The following is a 15,506-nucleotide window of genomic DNA, read 5'->3' as shown; positions in this document are numbered from 1 at the left end:
TGCTGTACCACTCACAGTTTTTAGATAGAAAGTAGAAGAATGCTTAAAAATGCTGGGCAAACAGCCAGCTTGTGTCATCATTCAGCTGTGAACAGCTTAGCTCAAGAGTCACTGGTAGATGAATCTCAAATATTTTTATTCCATCCCCATTGGAATGGAGACTGTGCTAAAAACAAAGCTTGTTTCAGCTCTCCCTGGAGCAAAGATCTCAGTTCAGCTTCTCTGGTGAAAACTGGACTCTTGGAAATTAAATCCTGAATCCACTGAAGTCAGTAGGACCAGCATTTTCCCTCCTCTGTGTCTTCCCATGATGAAACTTCCTTGGGAGAAGGTGATTACTGTAATTTGTGACACAGCTGAAGTAACACCCTTTGGGGAGTGGGGATGTGCTGGCATAAACTTGGCATAAGCACAGCCTCAGAGCTCTGTGCGTTTATAGAGTGGGCTGGAATATCAATGTCAAATCAATTCCAAGTGAAATCCTGTGCACTGGGGATGATGCACACAGAAATAGCTTCTCAATTGTGGACATCTGTCATAAGTTTCAATGGTTCAGTATTATTTCAGAATATGTTTGGAATGTCAGAATTTCAGAGAATGTGGAAATCTGTCTTCTGAGGAGTCCTGGCCACAAACATAGCCCAAAAGCCCCAGGAAATATATCTGTTGGCTGAAGATGCTGGTTGTTTTCCACCTGACACATTTCACAGCCTGATTTTCAGACAATCTATCAATCAGATTCCAATGAAATGTTAGAAACAAGTTCGATCCAAATTTTTATCACAGCTGTGCAGATCAAAGACACATTCTGAGGAGAATGGTGGAACAATTGATGTGAGAGTGGTTGTGGCAGTTTGTCCCGAGCCTGGGCTGGCGCTGCTCCCATGGATCCTGTGGCTCTCGTGGTTCTCAGGGAGGCTTTAATGCCTCCAGAGTGGCCTGGTCAGGACACAGCAGAGAAGCTGCAGAGCCCTGGAATCGTCCTGGTGCTCTCTCTGTGTACCACAGGTGTGTGGGAAAGGATCAGTGACAATCTCCGCTTACCTCTGTCTCACTTCCACAGTTCAGTTCCTATTTCTCTCCCTCATTTTTGGTTTCTGGTGCTCCTTCATTCTGTCCTTCTGCAGTGTGGGGTGGGTAGGAGGACAAGCTCTAACTGCTGCTTGGATTTTAAATATATGAAAGAAATAATGCAGCAGGACTTGAAACAAGGAAAAGAGAAAATGCTGGAGTGATGCAGAGAACGCTTTTAGACAAATTCTAGTAGTGTTAACATAGGTAAAAAAGTTTAGACTTTTAAAATAATTCTGTGAAATTTTTTGAGATAGTATTTTGATTTCATCTTCTGTTTTTTAAAGATGCTAGTAAAAAGATGTCAAACTTCCCTTAAATTAACAAAATCCTTCTTTTCCAAATATCTAAGCTCCCCTTTTTGTGCCAATTTTTTTCCTTTAAAAAGAAAAAAAAAAAAAGAGGAAGAATGAAAAGGAGATAGATGGGGGAAAGATTTTTTGTTGATTTCCTTTTAAAGTTGATTTCATTTACTGGTGGAAAGGTTAAAAGCATGTTTTAAAAAGAAATAATAAAAATATATTTATTTCAAAATGTTTTAAAATGACTAAATATATTTTGAATAAAGCATTTTGTTAAACATCAGAATATTAAACTGTTCCTGTATCAACATTTTACAGCTAATTCCCCTTGTCTGTGATATTCCAAACCAGTTCTCTTGTTCTGCTGCTCTATCAGTTTCTAATTTTGTCATTTCTTGTTTGTTTTAACCCTGTTTCAAAGTACAAAATTTCAGAGGCAGCATGGAGAAACTTGCAACATTTTGGTATATCCCTGTTTTTTGGAAAGGTTTTCTGTTTATAGTATGACCTAAAACATTGTATTAGACAAGAAAAAGAAGGCTTACCAAATTGTTGAAGCAATTTGAGAATTCTGTGAGCTGAACATTTAAACCCTTACTCTGCTACTCAGTAGGATATTTAATGTTTTGCTTACTGGCACAGGTATTTCCAGGGAATTCAAAGCAACTGAGCATATAGAAACTACCTCCTAAAAGATATATAATGTGTTCCTGGAGTTTGCTGTGGAGAAGTGTAATTTCAAAACTCAATGCATTATTCTAGACATTGCTCTGTTCTTCTCAAGATGTCTTTTTTAAGTTATACCCAACACTTCCTACATACATAGTTTCACTTGCAGTTTCCCTCCGCTGTCAGTTAAACCTTATGCACAGACATGCTTTGTGAGTCATATTTCCACAGTAACAGGGAAGACAAAAGCAGGTCTGGGGGCCAGGTAGCGCTGCTTTTATCACAGTTAACTTCTGAGGAGTTTTAACAGCCTGTAAAATGTACTCCTTGGATTTTATCATAAGTACTTTTTAGTGCACTTCAGGCAAATCAGTGCCCTGAAATATTTTTTACCTTGCTGTGCAACAAATTGTGACAGCAGAGCACGGCATACTCTCCATTCTTTCCCCCATAAGAGGCCTTCCATACATCTTTGGCCCTTTAGGACACACAGGGATCCTAAGGATAACCTTGTGAAAAGAAACACTCAGATGCTGGCTGTGTGAAACAAAGATCCAGGCTCTGCCCTGCCCTTGAGCTGCAGATTTCCCATTTCCCTTCAAATCCATGGATGTGGGAACTCAGCTACGTTGCCAATCCCAGTGTTGAGCCCTTTGCAGTGTGGAAGAGGCTGATCCACACTTCTAGGATGGGGGAAGGAGCTTTGCTTCACTCTAGGCATATACAGCTTTATCGTGGTATTTAGTGTCTTTCATCTCGCAAGTCATGTTTTCTCTTTTTCCTGGATCACCCGGCTGCTCTGCACTGAAATCTTTCCTCATTCTAAGCTCTGTATCCCTGCCAATTCAAACCAGCCAGTTTCATGACTAAGATTTCTATCAAGTCTCATATTTATCTTATTTTGGATTGAGGCCTCTTATGCTCCTATGATGAATTTACCACCCCATAAAAACAGAGGTATCATGGTAACTATTGCTTTTTAGGGTCAATGTTCTGATTTGTCTCATATAATTAAAATTTTATGTTTATCTGGATCCAAGCTATTCAAATAGACTATCTCAGCTTGAGAAGAGGAACTTGGAGGGAAAATACAGTGTTATTTATCTAAGATTACTCTATATCCCTGTCCAAAGCAGCCATGGAAGATTATGATGACTATAAATTAGTTTCTTAAGCTTTCTGGTCCTGCTGAAGGGGAGAATAATAGTGTTGTGCATAGGTTTCCTTCTGCAATTCCATGGCTACATGATGTGAAACTCTTGAACTGACAGTTTGATTTAGGAACAGACATCTGTAAGATTCTTGTCTTCTTAGGTCTTGAATTATTAAGGGTAAAAATTTATTGTACTAATTCTACTTAGCAAGCTGGTAGATTGAAACTGCATTTTTTTTTCCTCTTTGTAAATACCTAGAATCCTGAGACATGAAAATATTGAGACCAGAGGCCCTTTCAGCCTTCAAAACAAATGCAATATTTGTAGAGAAAAGGCATTTAAGTGAATAATTTATTTTCTAGGAGCATAATTGAAACTGTAGCTCTGTCATTTGGCTCCCCAAGGCTGCAAGACAGCAGGCTTTGCAGAAGGCTTTCTGTGTTTGTCAGGGGATGCAGTTTAATTAATCTGGGAACTAATCTCCCAAAGTGCTGAGCAACTTCAGCTGCCATATTGTACATAACAGTGGCAGATTTTTAAGGAGAATTAGGTAACTTCTCAAGGTTTTTAATTGTATTGGATATGGTGCACTGGCACCTCTGGTTATCCCAATAGCTTTAAAAGGGTGAGCCTAGGATGGCAGCTCTCAATCCCTGGCAGCTTTCAGTGCTGGCTCCATAGGTAATTTTGATGTCACTGCTGGAAGCTGGAGCACCACCTCCATCCCCAGAGTGCTGCCAATATTTCCAAAGCTTCAGCATTCAGTGGAGGGGAAAAAATTTATGTAGGAGTGCCAATCCCTTCTGTAGTGTTCCTTTTGGTCTTTGTACCTGTTGTGCTCCCTCTCTCCCACCTTGCTGGAGCTATGCTCATTGTCTCTGGTGTGCAGCAGCTGCTTGGCCTCAGGTTTTCCTTTCCCTCACCATCCTGCCCCCTTGCTGGATTCAAGCCTGCCCTATTGCTCTTCTGACTTGGTGGTGGTGCACTTCCACTGCCTGGCACCCTGGGCACTGTAGCAAAGAGAGGTTTGCCCTGCCAGTGTGTGAATTCCAGGGCTGGCTATGGCCAACTCTGAGCAAGAGCAGCTGAGGGACTCTTGCACACCATGTGCAAGACTGGATAGATCTGTATTGACTTGGCAAGGGATGCTGCTGGATTCTCTTACACATTTGAATGCTGCATTTGCCTTTAAAGCGGACATTATTTTGGTGAAAGATGCTACAGACATTTATGTAGTCAGTGTAGGCTACATTCCCTCTGACTTTAACTAAACTCTTCGAGGCTGTTAATGGAACAAAACTCCTTATGCTTTGAGAATATTGGGTTAAGTCCATTTTTATAGGCACCAGTCAATGAAATCCATCAGTTTCTCAAATTCTCTTAGTGATTTGTGTCAAATAAGCTCGGTTCTTACCACGTGATGAAAAATAGGTTTGAAAATTATAACTGAGGCAATAAAACAAAAGCAGAAGGGTGTGCTTGGGATGCAGCAGAATCAAGATCAGACATGGGAGAGTGGAAGTATGAGGCCCAGGATTTCAATCCCCCAGCTGAACAGGGAAGCTCTGATACCATTTAAGGGACTGAACTTCTATTTATTTGATTGAGGCTGGTTTCACGTAAAGCCTACATATGTGAAGGGATTTAACTAGCAGTGTATCTGATCCACGGATGGGTTGGAGCTTAGTACAGAGATCTGTAGCCTGTGCCCCTTTCTAATTTTTGTTTTTTGTGATCTTCTTTTGCAGTGGGAGGCATTTACACTGTGATCCAGACAAAAGCCAAAACTACAGCAGATGAATGGGGTGAAAACTATTTCCTGATTGGCCCCTATTTTGAGCAGAATGTGAAGACTCAGGTGGAATTCACTGAACCTCCAAACCCTGCAGTTAAGAAGGCAATGGACACCATGAAAAGCCAAGGGTGTCAGGTAAATCAGATGTGTTGCTGCTTCCCAGGGCAACAAATCTGACTCTGAGGAGATTAAAGTTTGGGTTAATGCTCTTGTCGTTCCACTTGACACAGCAGTCCTGGTCAATGTCACAATGGGAAAGGCTCGGAATCCACTGTTAGAACCGCAGAGTCAATTCATTAAAGGTTATTTTTGAGGAGGAACCAGTTCATCCAATTATGGGTTTTAACAGTCATTTATCTGCAAGGCTGCTTAACTGGATTAATGACTTATTTATCTGGTCTCTAAGTACGGTGAGATTTTAGTACATATAACATGACCTTACTTTGTGCCCTTATTTCACATTCTTGCATGGGAGTGAGAAGAGCATTCCATTAGCCCTCAGATTTTCTAATGTAGCATAAAAATATTGAAATGAAAACCAGAAAAGACTTGAGAAAAGCACTGAGGTGACAAAGGATCCACTTCCTCACTTCAGTGCAACCAGCTGTCAGTTCCCTGAGAAGAGAGGTATACCACAACGCAAGAAGTGGATTTTCTCTTTTTCCAACATGATTTTTAACCAGTGTTTTCTGTGTGATCTCATAGCCTTTCTGAGGCTCAGTTTCTCCAACAATGAAGTTGGAATAAACTTCTTCCTATAAAGGTTATCTGCTAAAAGAAATACATTATCTGCTGTGTTGATGGGCAGTTATTAAGCTGCAAGCAGCTTTGGTTACCTGAAAATGGGTGGAAGGTAACTCATGCTAAATTTGACCTCCTTTCTTGAAGTCCTTATCAGAGATGTAGAACTTGCCTGTGTTCTGGCTCGGTGTTGAGTCCCTCAGAGATGCCAGTTTGCAGGAGGAAAAATTGTCTGCTCCTACTGTGTGCTGAACAGATGTGGAGAGCATCAGAGGCAGCAGCAGGGAAGGATTCTTACTGTTGCTGAGGGGATTGACACACTTCAGTGTAGAAATTCCTGAAGTTCTTGCATTGTCACTAGCTGTGGCACTGGCAATGTGTTGTCTGCCTCTGTAAGAGCAGTTGTGCTGTTCTTAGGATCTAGTGCCCTGTTATGCAGGTGTCTTTTGTTGGATGAGTATGTGCCACAGCTTGGGAGTGTCAGGGACACTGACATGGTGCTTGAATTGTACGGGCTCAAACTGAAAGGTCCAATCTGCCATTTCTTATCTTTATCAGATTTTCACAGGTCATTGATCAAGTTTTCTGTGTTGCCTCTGTAACACTCCTGTGTCTGGAAAACAGCTAAAGACTTCTGGGGCAAATTGATTGCATTATGTTGTTCCAGCAATGCATCCAATTTAATCAGCCACCTCTGCCAGCCCAACACGTGCATGGTGCTGCTGAAGTATTCATATACAGCAGCAAATCTGTCCCAGGGATGTCAAATATAGCTTTGATCTCCAATAATGACGCTCTTGTTTCCAGGAGCTGCACTTATCCTATTAACATTTATGTCTGGGTTTTGCTTATGCATCACAATGGATGGTTTTAAACCAGGGGACCTAGGAATGCTTCCAGACTTCTCAGGTCAGGTGTGTTCCTTGCCACAACCTGACCCTGTATTTAGATGAAGTCTGCGTTCTCTGCTTTTTAACCTCATTTTCCTGAATAGCAAAGCTGAGCAGTCTGAAATAAATACATGAGGAGCAAAAAGGAGCCAACCTGCCTTTGTTATGCCTTGTACTTTTTGTGAAAACAGGCCAAAAGCTTTTATCTTATTTGTTTTCAAGACCTGACCTCTCTTCAGCTCATTGCAGCGTCAGGGCTGGGTTCAACCCCTGAGGTCCCAGCTGTTTTGATGGCAGATTTAATGTGAAATTATTTGACTTTGCAGACTGTAGTGTGGGCCCAGCTGGGTTGGGCAAGCCAGTGCAGGCTGTGAAGTTGTGAATACTCTTAGAAATGTTTAATTATACCAATGGAGACAAAGCAGGAAAGCTGCATTTTTAGCCTGATGTGATTTTAGGTGTTGAGATTTATTGATCTTCCACTTCTGATTGATCCTTCCACTCATCCAAATGGAATTGGAATCCTTCCCCCTCTGTGCTGCTTGGGAAGAAGGAAGAAATGTCATGGTAGATACAGGCACCAAGCATCAGTCCTACAAAACCTCTTCTCAGTAATCTAGCATACATAGCAAAAGGCTGGAGACAAATATGAGTGAAAGAAAATGAAAATTTTAAAATAAGAACAGAACTGGCTCAGATACTTCAATAAGAAGACCTCATTATTCAAGCAAGTGTAGTCTTCCTAACCTTTTTTTTTTCTTTCACAGAAAAGAAGTTACTATTGCAATGAAAATCTAAAAGGAAAGACTTAAAAATAAAATGTTCCTAAAGGTTATAGTTTCCTTTGCTTCAGTATTACTCTATGTATTTTGCAAAGAAAACTGCAAGTCCTGGGTTGTAGGACTGTGAATATACATTGTTTGTGTGAAATACTTCAGATGTGATGGATGAAGATTGTTGTGCTAACTGGCCTTTACACTCACTTTAACCTTTTCTTTCTATCCTTCTTATCCTTTCCTCTTTTCCATAGGTCTTTTTTGGAAGATGGCTGATAGAGGGCAGCCCTTATGTCTTACTGTTTGATATAGGATCAGCAGCTTGGAACCTGGACAAGTGGAAAGGTGAATTTTGGGAAGTCAGCAACATAGGGATCCCTTTTCATGACCGAGAAGCCAATGATGCTGTGATTTTTGGATCATTAACAGCCTGGTTTTTGAAAGAGGTACAGTTTTTAAATCTAGAGATTTGCAGACCAAAACTACTTGGGATGTGGTTCCTATTCTCCAGTTTGAAAACCAAGATTTTTAGGAAGTTGATCTCAACATAAATCAAATTTATATTTAAAACTTAAATGTTGACTGGTCATTCAACTATATTTTTCCAGAAGAAGGGTAGTGGGGCTGCCCAGTGTGGAGTCTGAGTGACTGTGCTTGCCAGAGCCCTCTGACACTCTAGAAAGAGGTCTGTTCTGAGGAGCTAGAGAGGCACACATTTTTCTTGGGTTAAGGATTAGAGCTGATGGAAATCAAGGCACAGGTCCTCTTAAAATTGTACTGTTTTGTCACAAGAAGGAAAGCAAGCTTTCAAAAGGCTTCACCAAAAAAAGAAAAAGAAAAGTTCTCTGGGGCTGGCATGATGGACATCATAATGTATGTTTCACGTATTTCTTTTTATTTTCAGCTTTCCTGTCAGTTTGATGACAAGCCCAATATAATTGCCCACTTCCACGAGTGGCAGGCAGGAGTGGGTTTAATCCTGTCTCGATCACAGAAACTTCCCGTCGCCACAATTTTTACTACCCATGCAACTCTGCTTGGCAGATACTTGTGTGCAGCCAATATTGACTTTTACAACAATCTGGACCAAGTAAGAGACATTTTTCTCATTCTTCTCTGTTTATTTAGTTAATTGTCTACCAGCTCCCTTTCTGTTTATGGTGTTACACTATTTATTGTATTTTCTGGCTTGTGTGCTTGCTTATGACTGACCCATAGCTGGTTGTTGATTCCAGAGCATGAGAATCAACATTTTTAAGATCATGAAGTGTCCAGGCATGAGTGCCTTTGTGTCATCTGACAGGTCTGAAAGCTCAGTGGAAACTAGTAAAACCTATTCAGCTCTAGCCAACATCTGACCTTTCAGGTGTGGCCTCACAAAAGTCTTTCTTAATGTAACACAGTAGAGGAAATAACCAATAGCCCTCCTCTTGTGAAAAATACCCCAGAATTGCAGTGGATCGTGGTTGCTTTGACTTTTTTTTTCCCCCAGCCTGCTTCTTAATTTTTACAAACCATAGTGAGTCCTAATTTCAAGCATTTCAGGTGAGGCCTAATTTGTAACTGGCAAATGTAGAAGTACTTTCTGAGTTCAAAAGACTCACATGTGTTTCTTGGAATGTGTGTAAACTGTCTGTTGGATTTGATTTTCACTGTTCTCTTTCCACTCAAAGCATAACACAAAACAATGTTTCAAGTACTCAAATGTTTTTCGCACTGCCCTCATCAGGGTACTTTGCCTGATCTGGGATTTCTCATATGGTCACAGACAAACCTGAATTCAAGAGGTTTTTCCATTCCAGCACTTAGTGAAGGTAGAGGTACATAAAAGAACCACATTGTTCATGCACTTCTTGGCTAAAAACAGTGAAGAAAATTACATAGTTGGTAATTTTCAGTTGGATGTTGGAAGCTTGACTTGTTGGGGACCTGTGTCTTCCAAAGACAAAGCCTAAGCAGTTTTATATTGCTGGCCTGACTCAGAAACAGGGAATCATGGAATGGTTTGGGGTTTTTTTTTGGTAAACATAATCTCACTCTGACCCTGCCATGGGCAGGGACACCTCCCACTATCCCAGGTTGCTCGGATCCCATCCAACCTGGCCTTGGACACTGCCAGGGATGGGATACCCACAGCTTCTCTGGGCAACCTGTGCCAGGGCCTCAGCACCCTCACAGGCAAGGATTTCTCCCTCATATCCAATCTAAACGTGCTCTCTGTCATTCTGAAGCTATTCCCCCTTGTCCTGTCACTCCAAGCCCTTGTAAATCATCTCTCCTAGACTCCTAAGTTAGTTATGGTGTTAGGTGCATTAATAAGGCAGCATGAACATCACAGTCCTGCTGTGTAGGAGTCCAGACACTCCTGCTCACTCATAGTCTCTCTGTGTGTATAATACAGAATGGTTTGTTTTGATTCTGGTTAATTGAGGGAGCTGCAAGCAGTTTGGAAAGTAGTCCTTTTTTTTCTCAAAGCAACTGGAATTTTCTCTTCATGAATACTTTTGGGGGCCTCACCCTTGTCTGTGTAGTCAAAAGGTACTCTAATGATCTTACATCTGACTAAACCTGCAGACTTTAATATATTTATAAACTAGTCACAGTATTAATATAATTTTTTTCTGTCCACACATGACATGAACATCTTTATGTGTGAAAGCACTGTCCATCCTTCAAAGCCTCACAAATTCCATTGGTGGCCATCAGCTATGTCACAAATACAGAAATGTCTATTCAGATTTTATTCTAAGAATATGTGGAAAGAAACATAAGTATCAATTTCAAATATCATTCTAAATGGCTGTAAATAATATTTAAGGGAAGGAAATTGTGGACTTCTAGGCTGTAATGCTTTATACCCTCTGTGAGTTGACAATTAAAGATACTAATAGAGGAAATTATGTCAAGCTGTTATAACATTGTTTAATATTTCTAGAGAATGCTAAAACTCTTCCTGGAAAATTTAACTATCTTAGTGAGGGTTTCTTTGGCTGTGAAAAAGTCACCTTGGCCCAAAAGTCAGTTGAGACACAAGAGCTTGATCTTGAATACTACAATTAAATAACAGCTAGATCTTCAGACATATTCTTGTTGTTGCCTTCTAGCAGCAAACTATTTAGGTCAAGCAAGCAATTTGCTTAGTGAAGAAGATTCTTTAGGGCTTCCTTCACCCCCTCCCACCCCAAAAATAGCTGAGTTTCCTGTTTCAGTGCTATTGCATAAATGTTTTCCTTTGAAGTATGATTAAGTTCTCACGTTTGACCGGTGTTTCACAGCTAGAACACAGTTCCCACCAGGCAGCAGCTGCCAGGATGTGTTGTGCCAGACGTCACAGAAAAATGGCTGCAGCACAGAATGAAAGCGTGTGGCCTTGTTGTGCCTGACGCAATCAGGCGTGTACAGCTCATACAGAGAAAAGAGGAAACCTCATGTCTTTGTTTTGAGCCCGCAACACAGTCCACAAAATGCTGAGTTAGGATGCCTGGTAGGCAGTTCTGCACTGCCCACAGAGTGCAGGACTCTCCCACTGCACTGTCAAACCATCCCCATAGATAACCAGGAGTAGAAGATGCAAGATCAGGGGAGTCCTGAGCTGTGGGCTACCAAAACTCCCTGTTCCATGAGTTGAGGGCGCATGTCAGCCTGTAATCTGTAAGAGGACATTTTCTGGGGGGCTGCAAACCCAGTCAGCCTAGTAGAGGGAGGCTGTGGATGGCTGGAAGATGGGAGAGTGCTATATGGATGTAAAACTGTAATGTTGTGTGAGTCCTGACCTCCTCCTGGGCCATCTGCTCTTTCCCTCAGAGATGGGATCCTGGTTCTTAGGCAGTATTACAGCTTAGCAATGGACATGGCACTCAGGGCTGTGCTTTAATTTCCAAGGTGGTGATTGGTCAAAGGTTGGACTCCCTGATCTTAGAGGTCTTTTCCAACCTTAATGATTCTGTGGTTAAGATTTGAGCTTATACAATTCTTATATTCTTAGAGTTTAAATTCAGTTCGTCTGGGCTGGCTGGAATTTACCTGCCTCTGTTCCAGCGAGAACCTGGGTGTTAAACTCTTAGCAGGTGCTCAGGAGCACAGTGGCCACCAGACGTAACACTGTTGTGTTACTATTTAGTGCGTATTTTAGTACCTAGATTCATATTTAATTCACTCTCATCCTGGAGAAAGGAAGGGAGGGAAAACCAAAAGAAAAAAATGGGGTGACGTACAGTAACTGACAGTGTCTTTATTTTTATTTACTTTTAATTATTTGAAGAACCCTGGGTGCATTACTGGGCCAGGGACTGCTCACTAAACCTATGGGTTATTGAACTCTTCCAAACTCAACACTGCCTAATTTCAATATCAAGCAGGGCTTTTTATGAGTTTAATTCCCAGTGGAAGTTTAAGAACTTTTGTATATCTAAATAGTCCAGCCAATAGGGCATTTTCCCATTGTCTCCATGTCCAGTGCAGCTTTTACATTGGTGTGTGAAATTAGGTTTGTTGCCAAGATACCTAAACCAAAATTGCTAAAAGGTAGGAATTTCTGTGAAAAAAAATCTCTGGGTCTGTGGAGCCTTTCTCTCTTCAGGAGGAGTTGGCTTCTCAGTTGAAGATTAACATTCTAAATCTGTTATTGTTTTCCCTATTGTTTGAGGGGACTGATTAAGTTATTTGCTTGTTTTGCACGGGGATTTTTTTGTATCCTAGAGTTTTAAATAAACCAGCACCTTTCATAAATTGACTGAGACACCAATGATCTAAACAAGTTCCTAGGTGAATAGACAGCAGATTTTGGAAAATTATTTAACCTGGAGAGGTCATAATCTGAAATTATTTTTGGGACCACTGGCCTGGCATCATGAAGAGATTTGTGTGGTTCAGCCTCTGATGCTTCTTACTGAAAAACCACTTTGAGTTTAATGGGAAAAGGAGAAGGAAAAAAAGGTCAGTCATGGTCTTCATTGCCTTTTTCCTTAGGTTGCCCTGCTGATGTGCAACACTTCTGTTTAGAACTTGGAACATTTTCATTCAGCTCATGCAGGTGCAGCTGAGTCCTGTTTGCAAAGTGGTGGAAAATCCTGTCCCAAGAAGTCTAAAAGGAAAAGTACTAAAAATCCCAATGAAAATGAATAGTCAAGAGCTTTTCTGCTGACAGTGTCTCACTCCACTTAGTGCTGTACTGTCCAGTTTGTCACTGAGCTCACTGTTACACAAAGCTAATCCACTTTGTCAACAGAACAGCTGATGGAAATCTGATTTAAGCCAGGAAGTGTAAATTTCATTCTCTTTTGGCCTGGCAGAGCCGTACCAGAATGAAAGCTCTCTTTACATAAGGCAACAGTCAATTGGAGGTAAATTTGATGTTAGCTAGATTTTAAGGGAGTGGTTCTTACCTAATTTAGACAGCAGCAGCCAGTGAGATTATGCTGGAAGCAAAAATGTTTCCATTCAGTCACTTAGGAATTTGAACTTCAAACCAGTCTCTGACTGTTCCTTGGTCCTGCAGAATCACTTTGAACTTGAGTGTACCACTCTTTTAAAAGACCAAGAAAGATTATTTTGTTCTCTGTCTAAAATCCTCAGGCATCAAACCTGTACCTTTTTATTTGAATTACAAAATATTTAAAGTGATGTTATCCACTCTTGAGGTAAGGTTTAAATGGTGAGGGTATTAAATGGTGAAGTCTGTATTATTCCTGCAAAGGTGTCCTAATGTTTTATTTAGGAAAATTACATATATTAATTCCAGTTTGAATTTGTATTGGTTTAACTTCTGTTGGTTTTCACCATCCTTTTTTTTTCATTAGGAGACCATAGGCTAATATCATTATCTAGAGATTCTTTGTAGACTGTGACAAATAATTTGTCTTTCTTTGAGACAAGGATTTAGATGGCTAATATAGTCCTTTCTCTTTTTTCCCTCTCAAATGATTCTTGTGTTTTGGAAATACTTTGCAATTCATCTTTATAATTTTGAAGTAGGAATGGCTGATTTGGATTTACTACTTCAGTGACTGTTTCCAGAAGAAACATAACTGCTTAATATTCTCTTCTTTTTCACTCAGAGTTCAGAATGTCATGCTGGGAGGCTCAGTGATTACCTGCTGTGCCTCCTAACGTTGAATTTTGAGAGATCAATGGGATGTTATGCTCATTACATGGATCCATAGAAAATGAACCAAAGAATCCACAGAAATTAACCAAAATTTTCCCTCAGAATTGCACTGCAGCAAATGCAAATTTTACTCCAAAGCATTGCACCTGTGGAACAACTTTTGCTTTGAAATCAGAGTGGCCTTCTAAAGGAGTTATTTCCCCTTCTAATCCTTGCCCTCTTGTAAATTCTAATAATCTGCTTGCTTTTCACTGGTCAGGGAAGGAGAGGATCCTCCAATAAATTTATAGGAAAGTAGATATTGAAGCTGTTGGCCTTTAAATATCACTGAAATGGTTGGACCAAAGGACCTTAAGAGCTTTTTCTACCCTAAAGGGTTCTGTAAACAGTTCATCTGACTTAGGTTTTTTTTTTTTTTCTCTTGATGCAGCTGTGATCTGTGGCATAGCCAGTGTTCCCATTTGCTGAACACAGCAAACAAACAAAAGCAGGCGTGACGCACTTGGGAATCTCGCTTTGCTCTGGCTGAGCACGAGGGGTTTGGGGCAGAGTTCACAGGCGCCTGAGCTGGGCTGGGCACAGAGCAGGGCTCAGGGCTGAGCAGGAGCTTTGGCTGGGGGTGAGGAGCTGCCCAGGTGTCCTGCTGGTTGCAGCATGTTGTCCCACGCCCCACAGTGCCTCTGACTCTGGAGATTGTCAGAGCAGGCTCAGCTTTGCACAGGACTAGCTGGGTTAAATGAGTCACCTGCACTGTCTCATCAATTAATTTTCATTTAACCTGCCCTTCAACTTGGCTAAGGCTCTTTTCTGAAGTCGCTTGTCTAGCCTGCTCAGAAGTGCACAGTTCTTACTCCACCCTGAGGTCAAAAGTCAAGGTCTTGCTTTACTGATTGGCGCTGGAAGCTGCTGGAGAGTGAGAGCAAATGAAATGTGAGAACCCCATGACCTCTGTTTGTACTTCCTAATCGGTGTGGAATTGTGTACCTTTGCAAAAACATGCCAAAAGCCCCGCAAGCATACACAAAATAAAATACTTCCTGTTTATAAAAGATGGGAAAATGAATAGCAATGAAGAAATAAGCACTGATATGTGTTAAATATGTAAAGTCTTTTCATGAAACCAAAGAAATAAAAGTTAACTAGAAATAAGGCATAGTGCTTAACAATCTTTTTATAAACCTTTGCCCCAGCAGTGTCATAGGGAGTCTTTATCAACAGTTGGTGAGCATGTCCCAAATTTAATTTTTAATCACGTTTTGTAATTAAAACCCATTCTTGCTGAGAAAGCAAAAAGAGAACAAAAGGCCTTTGAAGTTTGACTAGCTATTTGTTTGCTAGCAATTTCAAAAGTATTTTTAATAGAAAGCCAGATGTGTTTGAAAACACTTTCATAATTCTGACTGTAGTTGTGCCCATCCCATTCATGTGTTTGTCTAGTATACTAAAGAACGGTCCCATTTTGTATCTTTTTTCCACAGAATGTTTAGACAATCAAATATGCAGTTAAGAGCTCCTTGTGAATCAGTTTAGTTTAAGCCAAGGATGATGCTGAGACCTGTGGCACTAAAAGGAGCCAAATTAATTCCCCTTTATTTTTCTCTTTGTGTTCTTTCTACCACTGGATTTCTGTGGCAAATGAGATTAATGTCCTGGAGAAAATAGGCTTTGTATTTCATGCTCTAAAATTCTCATGGGGAATGCAGAAAAGACGATATATGAGGATACAACTGAGAAATGGTATCATAATATTTAGCACATTATGTGGTAAATTGTATTTGGCAAATGTAGAAAAGCTCTTGATATAGAGGATCACCAATACCAGATTAAAGCATCTCGTTTCTTTGAAAGTTTTCAGCTGAGACTTTTCAAGTTCTCAGCTTTTTTTTTGGTCACACTAGGGTGGTTAGATTGGCACTTTCAACTAACACAATGGAAGCCACTTTCCCACTAGTATTGTAGCACTGGTGCAGAATTAAAGCAGATAAAAGCAAGTAATTTTCTC

General features: G+C 40.6%; 1 protein-coding gene across 4 annotated transcripts in view; it reads left to right on the top strand.

Moving 5' to 3' along the window:
• The window catches only part of GYS2 (glycogen synthase 2), a 51,057-nt gene that overhangs the window by 13,639 nt on the left and 21,912 nt on the right, over positions 1-15,506 (top strand). For all 4 annotated transcript variants that reach the window (XM_064701528.1, XM_064701522.1, XM_064701518.1 and 1 more), the window contains 3 exons: positions 4,945-5,126; positions 7,653-7,844; positions 8,303-8,488. In XM_064701528.1, coding sequence (XP_064557598.1) covers positions 5,097-5,126; positions 7,653-7,844; positions 8,303-8,488 — 408 coding nt within the window. In that variant the 5' untranslated portion in view covers positions 4,945-5,096. The remainder of the gene's footprint in view (positions 1-4,944; positions 5,127-7,652; positions 7,845-8,302; positions 8,489-15,506) is intronic.

Source organism: Zonotrichia leucophrys, chromosome 1A, assembly GCF_028769735.1.
Source record: "Zonotrichia leucophrys gambelii isolate GWCS_2022_RI chromosome 1A, RI_Zleu_2.0, whole genome shotgun sequence".
Lineage (NCBI taxonomy): Eukaryota > Metazoa > Chordata > Aves > Passeriformes > Passerellidae > Zonotrichia > Zonotrichia leucophrys.
The sequence above is the reverse complement of the archived record's forward strand: the minus strand, read 5'-3'. Positions and strand labels throughout refer to the sequence as shown.